The 16282-nt window shown below is 40.1% G+C and overlaps 1 protein-coding gene and 1 pseudogene across 3 annotated transcripts in view; both read left to right on the forward strand.

Annotated features, from left to right (window-relative positions):
- RERE (arginine-glutamic acid dipeptide repeats) overlaps window positions 1-16282 on the forward strand; it is a 367252-nt gene that overhangs the window by 204765 nt on the left and 146205 nt on the right. For all 3 annotated transcript variants that reach the window (XM_015591356.2, XM_015591355.2, XM_015591354.2), the window contains 2 exons: window positions 9447-9552; window positions 10916-11012. In XM_015591356.2, the coding sequence (XP_015446842.1) occupies window positions 9447-9552; window positions 10916-11012 (203 nt within the window). The remainder of the gene's footprint in view (window positions 1-9446; window positions 9553-10915; window positions 11013-16282) is intronic.
- On the forward strand, window positions 1740-1857 carry LOC112481788 (annotated as a pseudogene).

Consider the following 16282-nt stretch of genomic DNA (forward strand, 5'->3'; position numbering starts at 1 on the left):
ACTGTTAGTGCAGCTCGTCCCCGTCGTCCCCGTCGTCCCGCAGAGCAGGCTGTTCTCACGTGTGGTCCATGCAGGGTCAGACTGTTTTTATAATTATACCAAGATGTCGTTTGCCTTTTTCACTCTCATTCTCCTCACGAGCATACAGTGGAGATTTATAAAGGCTAAACGATGTGCGATACATCTCAACCCATTGAATACAGAATGAGATATGAGACTATGTTTGCTTAGGGCAAACATAAGAGATTTGTGAAAATATGTTACTCGTTTCCTAAATTTCGTTTGTTTTAAAAATTATAGTAATCTATTGTAATTATTTATGTTAACATATAGTGAGGTTATTATTGTTAAATGGGTTAATTAAAAATCTTTCAAGTTAAAAAAAGTTTTCATTTTCCAATATAGTAAATATTGACAGGCTATAACCCATACAAACAAAAGTTCTTTGAACTCCTCAATAATTTTGAAGAGAGTAAGGAATCCCGAGTCTTAATAAGTTTGAGAACCACTTTAGTTGACTCAGTGAAATCTTTTCAAGATATTTTAGCATCAATTTTTTAAAATCCGTATGATATATCTTTAATAATGTTAGTAATTTTTATTTTTAAAATGATGGGATAGTTTAATTTGTGAAACTTCTGGAGAATTTTGGAAGCTGACAGCTCAGCTTATCCCCGCTTTCTTTAACTTTCTTTTTCAGTACTGCAGCATCTGATCCCATCATTGATTAGGGAGAGAGCGCTATGCCTTTTCTGGCTGTCATGTATAAAAAGTCATTCACTCCTCCAGAATGAGTAAAATCGCTGCTACTATCACCGCTGTCACCAAACAACAGCCAGAGTATTGCAAAAATGTCAAGTTTTATAGTATTTGGACTTGATTTTTTAAAAAAAATTCAATGGAATGTTTCCTTCTATTTAATAGGGATTTAAGATTGGTTTGGCAATTTCCTGTGGTGCTGCCCACAAACAGCTGTTTTTCTCTTCCTTTATGGGGGAAATCTTTTGGGCCAAATAGAAAATTTGTGGTTATGGATTTATTCGATATAACTGTAACTGCTGGAAAGAATAGCAGCTTTTAGGAAGGGCTTTATGTTGGGTTTGAACAGCAGATTTTGGGGATCCAAGTATAGCGTCTTAATTTATTTGTGAAATTTCAGCTTCCTAACTTGACCCTTTAACTCAAACTTTGCAATCTTTTAAATCTTGAATCTGACATTTAGTGTTTTTGTCAGGGTGAGGTACATCAACAGGATACATGTGGGAAATGACAGGAATGCTCTTTGGGTTGGTATCTCTGTCCCCATGTACCAAGGCCCCCTTTAAGTGTAACTCATTTGTGCGTGTGTGACGTAAACTTGTTATTCGGTTTAAGAGGACAAGGACAGCAGGGGTTACCTAGGTAACTGGCCTCCTATCTCACAAGGGAGACCAAGAAGCAGGAGTTTTCTCAGGCCTATACTTATACTCAGTTTTGGTCTTTCCACTGCAAATACAGGAATCAGTTGCCTGAAAATTTCTTTGTTCGTACACAGTGTAATCCTAGATAGAATATGCCTTAATATATTTTGACTCCGTAGTTCGCAGTTGAAAGAGAATTTCATTTTCACGCACCTTCTTGGTCCTACCAAAATACGGATTGAATTTTGTCTGGATTAAACTAAAAGTAATTAACCAAAAAGCAGAAGTTTGTTTAACAAATAAGACATTGTTAAGAAACAGTGATTTTGGAAATTATTTCACTACGGCCATGCCACTCTGAACATACCTGATCTCGTCTGATCTTGGAGGCTAAGCAGGTCGGGCCTGGTTAGTACTTGGATGGGAGACCACCTAGGAAGACCGGGTGCTGTAGGCGTAAAAAATAAAGAAAAGAAAATCATTTCAGATGATTGGAGATTGTGTTTCAGCACAGTTTTAGTTGCATCATCATTCTGGAGATTTGTATGTAACCAGTTATTTGTGCATCTTGGTTGTAAACACTGTAAAAAGTCATCTGCCCTCCCTGAGTTCCACTTTCTTGCTTCACCATCTGATACAAGGTGCTTTCAATCCTCTTCCACACACCCACATGCTGATGCAATCTCTTGAAAACAGTCTTTTGGATTGAGTGCTGCAGGTTTGGAAAATGAGCTTGTAACCTTTATTCTAGTTCCTAAAGACAGCAAGCAACTTAGTCAAATAGATGTGGCTTGCTTCTGTTTCTTTCATCAATTTATTTATCTTTAAAGAATGAATTAATTATGCTAGTTCACAGTAGACCTCTGTGTAGTTCCACTTTATGTCCATTTGTAAATGCTAATAAATGATAAATAGCCACTTGTTTTAGGGTTCTCCAGAGAAACAGCCCTGGAGAAGAGGGACATATGCACGCACCCACGCACGCACAGTATAGGAATTGCTTCATGAGGTTATAGAGGCCTAGAAGTCCCGTAATCTGCTGTCTGCAAGCTGGAGAACCAGAAAAGCAGGTTGTATAATTCAGTCCGGTCCATAGGCCCGAGAGCCGAGGGGCCGCTGTGGTAAGCCCTGAAGGCCAAAGGCCCGTGAAGCGGGAGCTCGATGTCTCGTGGCAGGAAAAGGTGGATGCCTCGGCTCAGGAAAAGAGGGAATGCACCTCTTCTTCACCTTTTGTTCCGTCTGAGCTCCTAACAGATTGGACGATGCCCGCCTACATCTGAGGGCGGATCTCCTTAGTCCAGTGAATCAATCCTAACCTCTTCCAGAAACACCCTCACAGACTCAGAAATAATGTTTTGCTAGTTGTCTCTTAGTACAGTCGAGTTGACAGAAAATTAGCCATCACACCACTGAGCGGGATTCTGTGTCAGAAACTTGAGCGCCGTGGCCCCGGAAGGGAAACGGGCTGCGATCGCAGTGCTTCCCCGGGCCGGTCGATCTCCGCTGGGCGTGCGTGTAGCGGTGACGCCTACAGGTTGTGAATTCTCCCAGGCCCACTTGCACACTTAAACATACCCGAGAAAGTTGGGAGGAGGGCATTTTGGGACAAAACAAGAATGGCTACTTTGTTTACTCAGTGGCAATAAGAAATTTACTTGTGTTAACCTCAGTTAAAAAGAAACAAAACGTTAATGTCTCAGTACCAAGGGAGATTGGAGCATGATGGCTCGGAGCATGATTTCTTCTGCTTTGAGAAGGGAGCACTAGGGTCAGTGCTTCAGCTTCTTCCCTGGTCTCCTGGTCTCCTGGTACTCCTGTCTGCCGAACTCTGAGGTGGGTGGTCCTTGATGGACTGAGCTCTGGTGGCACGTCATGTTTTCCTGTAACTCTTTCATGGCCTTTTGAGCTGTAATGCCGATAAAACCATAGATACAGCTAAAGCTGTATTTAGATAGAAATGGAAAATATCTGTACATTCCTAGTGTCTTGTGTTAGGAGTAAAGTAATGGCTTGAAATATTACAAGATATATTTCCTACCTGATTTCATGTTGATCTCAGTTCTGATATTTATCCACAAAGCTGAATAACGATGATCCTCTCATTGGTACAGAAAGCATCTTTTAGATTGGATTCCCATGTACATATGCCTGGAGTTACTTTTGGCCTTTGAAGAATAGAAATCTTCTACCCTATTGTCTGTTCCTACTCTGCTCTCCGAAAGTCAGGAATGATTGAAGAAGCCACTAAGATTGTGTCTCCAGCGTCTTCCCAAGATGATCTTTCCAACAGGCAATGCCTCGTATGTAGGTGGAGGTGGACCCTGCAGGGCTGAAATGCCACCGTAACCAACTGTGCAGCACACTGGAAAGGGTCCGTGATGTTTCTGGTAGACCGTTTCCCCACTCTCCAGGCTTAGTGTCTTAATTACAAGTGCAAAGTTTGGGTAGACTTTTCTGAATTATACAGTAAACCTCTAATACACATATAACTCTTAACTTCATTATGACCATGTTGTAGAAATGCATGAAAAGTTTCTTCAAAACCTATGTTCTTAAGCGATGTGGTATGCAAACATTAAGCCAGTTCTACTTCCCAAATTTCTGGAAAAACCTGATTGGCTATTTGGGCTTTAAAAACAAGAAATTTGGTCTAATTTCACCTGACTCTGAATCTAGACCTTTCATTATTTGAAATGTGAGTGCCCAAGAACTAAGTAGTTAAAACTTCGAGGGAAGCCCCTCTGTTATCTCTAATAGATTATTTTGACTGAGGATGTTCATTTGATGATAGCCGTCTTCATATCCTGGTTAGGTTGTCTTTGGCCTTGATCTCTCAGTCACATTTGATAACAGTAGAGAGACTGGAGTGGCCTGCTTGGGAGGCTTTGGGAGCCCTGATGGTATCTGCAAGACCTGACAGGTGATTACTGGGGCAAAGAAGGTCTTTCCTCCATAATGCAGGTGAATTTAAAGTTCTTGTTGTTCCCATGCTGCTTTGGGGGGCCTCTTTCCTGTTGTGTAAAGAAGTCTGGACCAGTCCTGCTGGTCATTTCTGGACTCCTGCCCTTCTTCTGTTCCTCCCCTCACCTCACTGTGCTTCCTTTATTTTTTTGATGTTGTGTTAAAACCTTTTTCCAGAGGATGATATTAAGGCTGGTCCTAGTAACGACTCGGATTGGCTATTTAAATTAGTGAGAGTACTATATTAGTAATCATAAAAGATCTCTAGGAAAGTTTATTTACTTGTCGGCCTTAGATCTGATCTTGTCTTTGTATTCAGGATGGCCAGTTGTACACTGTTGATACGCTGTTGATACGATGAACCAGTGCCCCTCACCAGCACTCTCCTGTTTGCCTTTCCTGTCTCTGCCTCCTTCCTTTCTCCCCAGCTTACCTTTGTCAGTTAACCTCATTATAAATGTTTAATTTCAGTTCTGACTTTTTAATTTATTCATTCTCAGCCTATTGGCTGACATTCAAAGCTCTAGAAATCCTCTCTATTCTGCTTCCCAAAACCTTCCATTAGGCTCTTTTTTCTAAACCCAGGTGGGTTTGGGTTTGTCTTCTGTTAAAGTTTTTATTTCCTTAAATTTATGTACAGCCCTCATTTCAAAGAAATCCAGGGCAGAGATGTGAAGAATCCACAGTTAACCCAGAGTCAGCTCCCCTTTTTCTTTCTTTTGCAGTCACTCCGGTGAGACCACTGTGAGCAGACTAGAGGCGCTTCTGTTTGGTGGTTTCCAACCATCTGTAACAAGTCAAATCAACCTCTCTCCTTTCTCCCCTCTCTCCTCTCTTTAAAGATAAAATGGTGAGAAATTATTTACCTCCCAGTGGCCTCCTCTCTGTGATTGGGATATATACCCTAGGGTGCCTTTCCATTGGAAGCCCCTCACCACATTCTGTTTAAAATGTGTCATTTAACCACTTTGAACCTTTCTGCAGTCCTACAATTATATCACTAGTCAGTAATGAGACATATGAGAAATATAGTATGTGCTTCTCAAATTGTTGCAAAAGTGAAGATACTTCCCCCTAATTTGCTGCATGATCTATTTTTGTTTTGCTGTTACTAGCATACTGTCGAATTGGAGAAAAGCCACCTCTTATAGCTTGACTCCAAACAGTGATAGTAATACCAGCGTTTGTTGAGAGCCAGTCCATTCTACTTACATTCATTTATTTAATCCTCACAACCTAATGAGCTAGAGACTGTCGTTTTCCCTTCATTTTGTATGTGAGAGAATTGAGGCTCAGAGATGTCATTTGCCCAACGTCACACAGTTTGGTAAGTTGCAAAGCCATGATTCAAACCCAGGTGGTTTGGGTTGAATCAAATGATCTCTCAGTTCACTTCTGCTTTTAATTTTCTGTGATTTTGAGTAGAATCTTTGACTAGTGAATAGAGGGAAGAAGATGAAATTTTCCCATGGGTAACACCTGAGCAGCACCATTGTGTCTGAGGTGGCATTGGGGGCCTTTACTGGGAGAGGGGCTGCTCCCTGCCCCTTCTGCTGTTCCTCAGGGCACAGCAGCCAGCTTCCATGGAAGGTGACATTTTAATTTGTAAAACTTTTTTTTAGGATGATAATATTAGCTAATGCCATTATTTTGATATATAGAAAATATCCACCAACCCTATTTTATGTGCTTGGTTTTGTCTGGGGAAGAAATCTAAACATAAGCATGTAAGGTAGAAGAAGACTGTAGAAATCATCCTGTTCTATCTCTTCACCTGTCAAATAACTAGGGTCACCCGCAGCTAATTGGTGATGTCACACAGAACTAGAAGCCTGGCTTACCTAATTTTAGTTTAGTACCCTCTGAAGCAGCTCACTGCTTCCCTTTATAGATGTTTAGTCTTTAACCAAATTCCTGACTTATTTGGGAAGACTGTGTCTATTATAGCTACTTAAATTTGTTTAAAACTTTTGTTTATTTTGAGTCTACCCTTGTGTGGTATCTGTGGAATCAAGATCCTGGAAGCTTTTTTTTTTTTTTTTTTTTTAACGCAATGCTGCCCCTCCCTGGTGATTGGGTAGTACTGCATCAGGAAATCCAATTGGTTTTCAACTGCTTTTGTGAAGTCTAATATTAGGAGTCATAAATCTAGGTACAAATAAATCAGATTGGTAATTGTGTGTGTGTATGTGTGTGAGAGAGAGAGAGAGAGAGACAGACAGACAGACAGACAGATCATTAAGTGTGCTTGGGTCAGAAGATAACGTAGATATTATACCTCTAAAGGTCTCTGGAATCGCTGGCTTAGTTTTGAAAAATAGACATTTTACAATTGCCAGTTATGGTACTTTTAAAAGGTTATTTCTGTTGCCCTTTAGGTTTTCAGCCATCTTAGATGCGTTACAGAAATACATAAAAGTATAGATTTTGGAACATTGTTGCTAGGACTGCTGGTAGATTTGAATTCCTTTGTGCCCTATTAAGTAATTCATTACCGTGGGCATTGAAGCATCTATTGGTAACTCATTTACTGGAGATCACTATCATCTCTTGAAAGAAACCATATTCTGGTGAAGAAATAACTCCTACAGCTCTCAGCAAAGCTCTTGAAAATTTTCTGTGAAACACTGATTACATTTACCTCCTAACACAGGATACAATGCTCTTTTGAGTACCTTCCCAGTTCCAGATGCTTTTCCATCTTTTTAGTGCTTTCAGTAGTCCTTTTAGGTAGGTTCAATATTCCTATTTTACAGGAAGGGGTAGACTCATAGGATCTTAGTCGTGTGCCCAGAGTCCAGTAGCTGGGAATGGTAGAGCTGGAATTTGAACCACGGTAGACTTCTCTGGATTCTTTTACCTGTGGTCCATCTTCTTCACCTGGCATTGCTTTACCTAGGTTTATTCTTAACTGTTAGACCACTGGTTTTCAACTGGGGGTAATTTTGTCCCCAAAGGGGATATTTGATAATGTTCAGAGACATTTTTGGTTGTCACAAGAGAAGGGCACCACTGGCATTTGGAGGTGGTCGGAGGCCAGGGATGCTACTAAACACCTAGCTATGCACAGGACAGGTTTCCACACAGATTTATCTCGACCAAATGACGTAGTGCTGACGTTGAGAAGCCCTGTGTTAGACAGTGTGTTTACATACGGGACTTTATCCCCGAGTACCGCTAGACTCTGTCCCTTCCCTGGTTTGTTTCTTTTCCCGGTGAGCGCTCTCATCCTGGTCCTGCTCTTCTTTGCCCTGTCTAAGAAAGAAACCACAGCCTTCTTGCTGCTCTCCCATGTCTCGGTGTTTTGTACCTCACTGCCTGATGATTTGGTCAGCAGTGGAGATAGAAGACCCCATTCCCAGATAGGGAGACACCCACTGAAGGCCAAACTACAGTCAGGATTCAGGTTCTTTTCAGTATCACTCAGAACATTTATTTTCCTGTTCTGCATGCAGATGGGCCATGTGCATCTGGATGCCTTTTCTCTCTCTCTGTGTCTTCCTCAGGTCTCATCCTTTACCTGGAAAGAATCCATTGAAATCTTTTCTGTTTTTTCCCAGGTCAGATGTTACCTTCTCAGTAGTCCCCGCTGGAAGTAATTACTTCTGTCTATAAACTCCTATCTATAACATTTAATGCTTTTTATTTAACATACTGATTTGTCCTTGTTTTCCCACCTACAGTATAAGTAGTGTAGAATTTCAAGTGCACATGGATAAAAACTAAAATGTACCCGTTATGTAGGATTGTTCTTTGTATCCAATCTATTTTATTTAAACCAGTAATGATGCCCTATTTTTATAGGCCTGGTTGGCACAATTAATTGCAAAATAAGAATCTTGGGGTTTATATTTACTTTGGAATAGTCTTCTTCACATTTGAGTTTAGTCAAGACTTTTGGCAGTTTTCCTTCTGGTTCTTTAAATGGCTTAAATATTTAAGGAAGGTTTTTTTTGAGCCTTTCTGGCCTTTTAGTGAAGACTGTGTGTATACCTCTCATTCAAGAAGGCTCCTTTGACTTATTTTAGGATTTAGCCAACTCTTCTATAAACACAAGGCAGTTCTCAAATTTTAGCTCTCATTCATTTCTGACCTGCAGACTTAGAATGAGAAGGTAGAAGCTGCTAAGAGGATTGATACTGCATGCACCTTGGGGAAGTCTTAAGGCCCTTACCTGGGTTGGAAAAGTATTTTATGAGGCCACAGGAAGTCTTTTAGTACACTGCCATATTGAGATGTTTCACGACCAGGGCATGTTTCACGACATGGACGATCTGCCCTAAACCATGGCTCCCATAGCCTTCAAATAGAAGGACTGTGTTTGATCCCTTGTTCTTCGAATGTACTAGGGACAAAGTTAAGTTTTAGGGATAACATGGTTAAGTGTCCCACAAACATTTATGAGACCCTGATCATCACAGAACTCTTCATTAGTCACCAATAATTATGTACAAGGTGTTCTGTTCTCTGGACATTTGAAGGTAAATAGGACAGGCTCCCTGCTCCATGGACTCATAGTACCTTCCTCATCATGCATACTTGCTGTGTTAGTTTGCCGTATAGCAGTAACTGCAAGTAGAGTGGCAGAAAAGATTGTAACTTGGTCTGGGTGATGGGCAAACCTTGGAGAGATGACTTTGTGCCAGGCTTTGCTAGGTAAGTTCTTTCTAACTTACTGTCCTTAATGGCTTGACCATGTGCGAACACAGTTTATAAATATTGACCAAAATTATTAAAATTAAGATAGAAGGATGATTCATGTAATACTGTGTAGTTAATGCTAAATAAAAAATGTAACGCTGAAGAGTCAATCAAGCTGGGGAGGTTTAGAGATTCAAATTTGGTTTCCTTTGTTTCCCCAAGTGAGTAACTTTGAGGAATCGGTCAGAGATGTGGTGGCTGGGATCTAGAAAAAATACAATTTGACTTTATAATTGACTTATGTATTTTTGTGGCCCTGGTGGTAATTGTGTGTCTCCCTCTCTGCCTGTTCACCTGTTTCCAGGGCCTTTTGTTCATGGGTATGGTATGCAGCTGTGGGCACCTGAAATCCTGTTCCTAATGCTGTTAGATTTTCCTTTTCAGAGTAAGAGGGACCATCTACTCATGAACGTCAAATGGTACTACCGTCAGTCTGAAGTTCCAGATTCTGTGTATCAGCATTTGGTTCAGGATCGACATAATGAAAATGGTAAATATGTCCTTCTGGTTTGACTCTTACACATTTTTTAGCTTTTGACAAAGTTTTTCTACAATATCTATATTTCATTAAATATAGATAACTACAATGAAAAATTTTCTCTAAGATGTTTTATAACTGTCATTACTGAAATGTTCTTTTTTTTTTTTTTGCTGAGTTCTTTCATTATTTTTGCCCTAAAAAAGAAACAACCTGAACATGTGCTAATGGCGTCTTTCCCATGAACTCAGAATAGAGATAGGTCTTCTTTGGAAATGACAATAATTTCATTTTTATTCCTTTTTCTCACCTAATGTTGAACTAATAATATACTTAAAACAGGATTGTATTTTATTTCTTTGCTCCTTTTCAGTAATCTATGTTATCGAACTTCTCTTTATGCGGGCTTTTGAACCTAAGTTTTCAAAGCAAAGCTTTCCTGGGTGTTTTGGAATTAGCTTGAGTCTTGACGTTCAGAACAATAAGAAGGTTATTCACAGCATCTTTTATTTTTCTCTCCCTCTGGCATTGTAGTTTCTACCCAATAACTTTATCGACACACATGAGATATGTACATAAATGTATATCACGTTTGTTCAGATGTACAGTAGCTCCTTTTTATTGATTTTTGAGAGGTACTCGGCCTCATCATAGCTGATTCCCATGAGTTACCCATTAGTTATATGAGTCAGGCTTTGCCACTCCCCACTTCCAGATGAGAAATTGAGGCTTAGAGATGCTAATGGAGTTCCCCAGGTCACAGATCTTGCAAGCGGTGGCCCCTGGGCAGGGATCTAGCTGTCACCTTGCTGCTGGTGCCCTTCCTCCTCTTCCACACTGCTTTTGGCGATAAGTTTTAATTCAACAAACCAGTAGGCAAAAATAGTTTTGAAGAATGATGTTCTTTTATGTCTAACTAGTTTTTTTCTCTCTTGAAACCAAAAATTTGTTAAATCAGTTAAAGTATGATTTGTTATTAAAAATAGTAATTTGGTTATTCTTTTCAGCGGAGACAGTGTGATTTCACTCCATCCTGGAATATTTAGCAATAAAAAATAAGATGGACAGGATCACTATTTAGTAGATTTCGCATTGCTGTAATATGATAGTTCTGTTTTCCTTCTTTTTTTATTTTGTGCTTAGTGCATTTCAGTGAACTGTAGGCTTAAGTAAAGGATATAAGACATGTGACAGAATACTTTGTTCTTGTTATTTCTGCTATACATTATTCCTCTCCTCTATGTGCTGACCAGGCCTGTTCGTTTATTATGCTTTCTTTAGTGGGAGGTGAACCTGAAAGAAAAATTTTGCAAAATTTTTCTAATTGTTTTCGGGGAGCCCAATTTTGATATCCTCTTAATTAATTTTTTGACAGACTCTGGAAGAGAACTTGTCATTACAGACCCAGTTATCAAGAACCGAGAGCTCTTCATTTCCGATTATGTAGACACCTACCATGCCGCTGCCCTCAGGTGAGTGCCAGAGATGAGGTCTTTCCTGTGAAGGAGAAGTCAGAGCGTGGGAGGCAGAGTTGGAGCTATCTTGACCTCTTTTGCTAATTATGACATTAATCAGATTATTCCTGTGGTCTCTGGAAGCTGACATTCAGTGTTAGTTAACTCTGGATTATTGGGATTTCAGAGGTTGTCTGTCACTAATCTCTTGGGATAGGGTAGGGGGACTCTTTTTCCTATTTTTTCTTTCTTTCTTTTTTTCTTTCCTTTTTTTTTTTTACACCCTCCCTATATTTTTGTATCTTTATTTCTTTGAAAATTATTATTCTGGTATTGGTCGCTGAAGTATTTAGGGCGAAGTATATGATGGTCTGTAGATTATTTCCTAAAGATTCGGTCACTGCCACTAGAAAAGATAAAGAAATGGAAGAAACTAATACGGCAGCATGTAATTAATTGAGAATCTAGGCAAAGTTTGTAGGAATTTTCGTTGACATATTCTTTGAATTTTCTGTATGTATGAAAAATTTCCTATGGAAAACTTGGGGGTAGGGAGAATATACAGAAAACTTTATTTTGAGGCAGAGGTAACATTGCAAGCTAGTTTTTTCCCCCCCAGTTTTATTCTTTTAAAAAAAATTTTATATTTTTATATTAGCTTTAGGTATACAGTACAGTTGGGCATTTATGTAATTTATAAGGTGCCCCCCCCCTTTATTCTAGCTAGTTTTAATGTCTTAGGTAATTATGCCAAAAAGTGACCCTGAGCCCCTGCTTTGTACCCTGTGGCATTTTCTTTTTTTCTGCCCCTTTCAAGAAAAGGACACACACGCATTCTGATATATTTTGTATGTAAGTGGAAGACTGGGTTTCTTAAGTGTCAGAGGAGTAAGACAAGTCATAACTTTCCCCACTGGAAATAATAAAGTAGTGGAAGAACTACTTTCTTTGTTAAAGAGTATGGTTTAGAAAAAAAGCCACAGGGATATTTATGCTGGCTTTTAGCTTAACTATAATAAGATGCAATAATTTCTTTATTACATTGCTCTGATGGTATTCAGTAAAACCATCTGGAGTCTCTTATGCAAAGCTGCATTGCTAAAGCCAATTATTTCAAGGCAAATTAGTAGCAACTTTTAATACAGGGCCGATTTAGGCAAACTTTTGGGGCCAGATAATCTTTCACGTGGTCTGTGTTGCCAGCACGCAGCTCAGCCATTGGAGTGCAGAAGCTTCAGGCAACACTCCCGAGGTGGCTGTGCTCCAGTAAGACTTTATTTATGGACCCTAAAATCTGAATTTCATTTAATTTCCACTGTCAGAAGGAGTATTATTCTTCTTTGGATTTCTTTTTTAGCTGTTTAAAAATGTAAAAGCCATTTTCAGTTCTCGGGTTCTACAAAAACAGGCGGTGGGCCAGCGTTGCCTGTGGCCACAGTTGGTCAACCCCTGCTGGAGGAGGGGAAGGAGTCTACGTGGTTAGATTTGGCTTTCTGCAGGACTTTGTGGGTGAATTCGGAGGGTTCTCCTGGTGTTCTATAAACGCCTTCCAGAATTCCCACAAGGACAAAGCAAGTTAATGGAAGGTCAGATAGATTGATGGAATCATTAAATCGTTAGCTAAGGCAAGTGGCTTGATCTTGGGATTATTTCTTATCCTGCTTTGCATGCTTTTCTCCTCATCTTTGCATCGCGTTTCACTGGTTCAGTAAATGATTTTAAGTAATTTAGAGTTGAAGTTAAAACAAACAAATATATGAGATAGATGTGTAACTCTGGTGTTCAACATGTTTTCACACAATTGCTTAAAATGGCTGTATTTGAACATTTATCAGAGGCTATTCAGTTTTATAGTGTTTTTATACTATATTAACAATTTGAGAAGAACCAGTTGCCCCGGATAATTCCAGCTGGACCCAGATGAATTTACTTTAACTAAGTTTACAATCAGATATTTTTCTGGAGATGTGTAATTGTGTAGGTCACTATTCCTCCACCATCCACTAAGGGCTGAAGTGCTGAGCTGGTAATTACTTATCTTCTTTTCACTGTGTATGTAACTATAACCCTTACCGATTAGATTTTTTTCTCCTGTGGTATTTTCTTTACAGGGCCATAAAGTGGTTTTATAAAGCTATCATCTGAAATTTGGTTTCGTTAGCTTCAGATAGAGCATTTCTCATGTGACTTAACAGTTGGTTTTGTTTTTTTCCGAAGACAGCAAATGATACTGGTCACATAGTTACTGGAAGATCCGCCTAGTAGGTGCTCGGTAAATATTCGTGGACGTGTTGACGTTTGCCTACGTCTGGAGCCCATCTGTATGGGTCTCACTGTTGCTTAGGGATCTCGCCTGTTGCTCACTGTAAGGTCATCTTTGCTAAGAGCAGAACTGAATGGCAGTGCCCTCAGAATCCCTATTTATTCCTTTTCTCCTCACCAAAGCAAAATTAATTTTAAAATATAGGGGGAAGGGAATTAGATTTCTTCCAATTTTTTCTTCAGCGTTTATCCACAGAAAGAATTTTTTTCTTTCTCCATAGATATAAAGCAGTGCTGCCAAAAATAATTTCAATTTCTCTCTTTCAAAATAGAGAAAAATAATCCATAGGCACATGAAAGAGGATCATATGACTATAACGAAAGGAATGTGGAGGACAGAAAAGAGAGAAGGGAAAGACGGATAGTGTTAGCATTAGCTCCATTCTTCCAGAGATCAGAGCGCTCAGTTGTATGGATTCACTGAGCTCACAGTGGCTCTCAGGGGGTCTTGCCATCCCATCAACTCAGGAGGAAACTGATGTGTAACTTTTTCTTTAAGCTGGTACTGGGGCTGGGTTATAAAGGAGAGAGGGCTTTGTCCTTTAGCCATCATGAATCAAAGGAAAACAATTTCTCTGCAGCCCCTCTGTGTACGTAGAGATTGTAGCGTTTCCCTACCCAAAGTAAATTTAGTCCCAGAAGAAACTGGGGTCCTCACAGTCACAGAAAGCTGTGTTGGGGCCCTGCTGCTGCTTTGCCTTCGCTGTTCCTCATCCCTACCTTTCAAGCCAAGTTTCTATAACTGCTTCTTTTCTTCATTACATTTATCAATAACCATAGTGTAAAGTTAGTCTTGAGTAGAGAGTATTTTTGAGTTCTCTTTATTTCCAGGTTAATATTTTCGACCGACGCTGGTATAATAATAGAAAAAACACCACATTGAAATGAGAAGACTTCAGGTTGAATCCTAGCAGTGCTGCCTAGTTTTGTGACCAAGGCCAAGTTTGTTAATCTTTGAGCCTTCTTTTCGACAGACTTATTCAGAGTCACATGAATAAATCTGTGAAGGGGCAGAACCTTGAACCAAGGGTCACATCTTCTGATTCTGCCTTCAGAAAGATAAGATGTGTAGAAAGTCTCTCACGGAGTGTTTCTCACTCAGTAGCATGAGTAGTGCTGATGCTCATTGAATCTGAATTAGGTTCTTAAAAGCTTTATAAAAGGAAGAAAATAAGCTAAATTAAATGTAATTCTGTATTGACTTCCTGATGTTACAGTTACTCAGCATCCATTTATTTTAGTTTTCCGAGTCTTATTGGATGGCTTAATTGGGTATCCAGGCTATTTCAGTTACGGGGAAAAGAGTTTAGCTCGAGGAGCCATCCCTAGGTGCTCCAGGAACGAGCAGATAACTCGGTTCCGAGATTGAACAGATAGATTTTATTAAAGTAAGTAAGAATAGTAGCTTGCAATTTGTTTGCGATGTTAACTTTTTCTACACTAAGGATAATGTTTTATTGATGATAAAAGGATCTAGAGCAATTGCTTTGTGTTTGGAGTGTGAACATGCGACCTGGACAGCGTTTTCAGGTCCCCGGTGCCACCTGTACAGTGAATTCTCCAGTGCTGAGCGTGGGGACAGCACAGGAGCACACAGTCTCATCAGCTTAGGGCTGTTGTGTAACTTTCTGAATATCTGCTTCCTACTTCAAGTAATCAGTCACTTGGAAAGAGAATATCTTAAGGGAGATCAGGTTACAAACTGTCACCTTACCTAGGAATTCATATTGTAGGAATATGTTTTAGAGTGAATTTTCTGGAATTGTCGCCATGAAACGCTAAACTAGCTCTTTAGAGCTCCTAATCACCATCTTTTCATTCCAGATTAATTTATTTCCTTCCTTTGTTATGGGCAGCAAGGGTCTTACACGTGTCATGATTGAATCAGATTAATTCCGCCTTCACACGGCTCCCTAGCCAGTGTTTGGCATCTACGGGATCCCTTTAGCTCCTGCACGTTCCCTCAGAGCTTTTAGTTTTGCAGTGGAAGAGTTCATTTCCTGGTTTTAATCTGCTGTTGGTTTTATATGTGAAATGACTTTGACCTACAGCATTTTTATTGTTTTATCTATACACGCTTAGTACTTCATTAGATACCATAACTTGTCCGTCATTTTATTTATTTATTTGTTCATTCATCATTTAACATGTCACTGAGCCCCACTGGTAAGGGAAGGGCTCTGTGGGTACTGGGAACACCTAACTGAATAGTATGCTCTCTATTGAATTCTTCATGGTCTTTCAAAATTTCTTTTATTTGGAGCTACTTTTAATTAATTAATTAATTAATTTTCCCCTTCTTTAATCCCCCTCCCTCCCCACTTCCACCCCTGACCTACGGATGTTGCCGTCTCCCCTTAAGAACTGGCTCTCTGAAGGCGGGGCGTCTCCTCTCACCCGCTTGCGGTGCACACCCAAGGCCTGGAGCACCTGGGGCCTGGCGTCTTTGGGATGTGGTCCGTGGCTCCACCTGGGGCTCGAACCCAGGACCTTCTGTGTGTACAGCAGCCGGGCTAACCACTACACTATGGAGCCACCCCTTATTTGGAGCTACTTTTAGATACACAGAAAGGTTATGAGTACTGAGTTTCCATATGTCCCCCCCTCAGTCTGCCTCAGTGCTAACACCTTACGTAACTGAAGTGCAGTCATCAGAACCCGAAGTCAGCAGTAGTACAGTGCCATCGACCTGAAGACCCTGTTTGAATTTCATTAATGTTCTACTCTCTTTGAGCTGCTATCACAAAATAACACCGGCTGGTGGCTGCAGACGACAGGAGTTTCTTTCCCACAGTTCTGGAGGCTGGAAGTCTGAGGCCAGAGTGCTGGCATGTTTTGCGTTTTGGTGATGTCCCTCCTCTGGTTCCTACCCCGCTGACTTCTTGTGTCTTCACATGGCAGAGGGCAGAGAGGGGACACAGGCTTCTAGTCCAATACCACAAACTCATTTTATCCTTCCTCTTTCC

Source organism: Pteropus alecto, unplaced genomic scaffold (assembly GCF_000325575.1).
Source record: "Pteropus alecto unplaced genomic scaffold, ASM32557v1 scaffold125, whole genome shotgun sequence".
Lineage (NCBI taxonomy): Eukaryota > Metazoa > Chordata > Mammalia > Chiroptera > Pteropodidae > Pteropus > Pteropus alecto.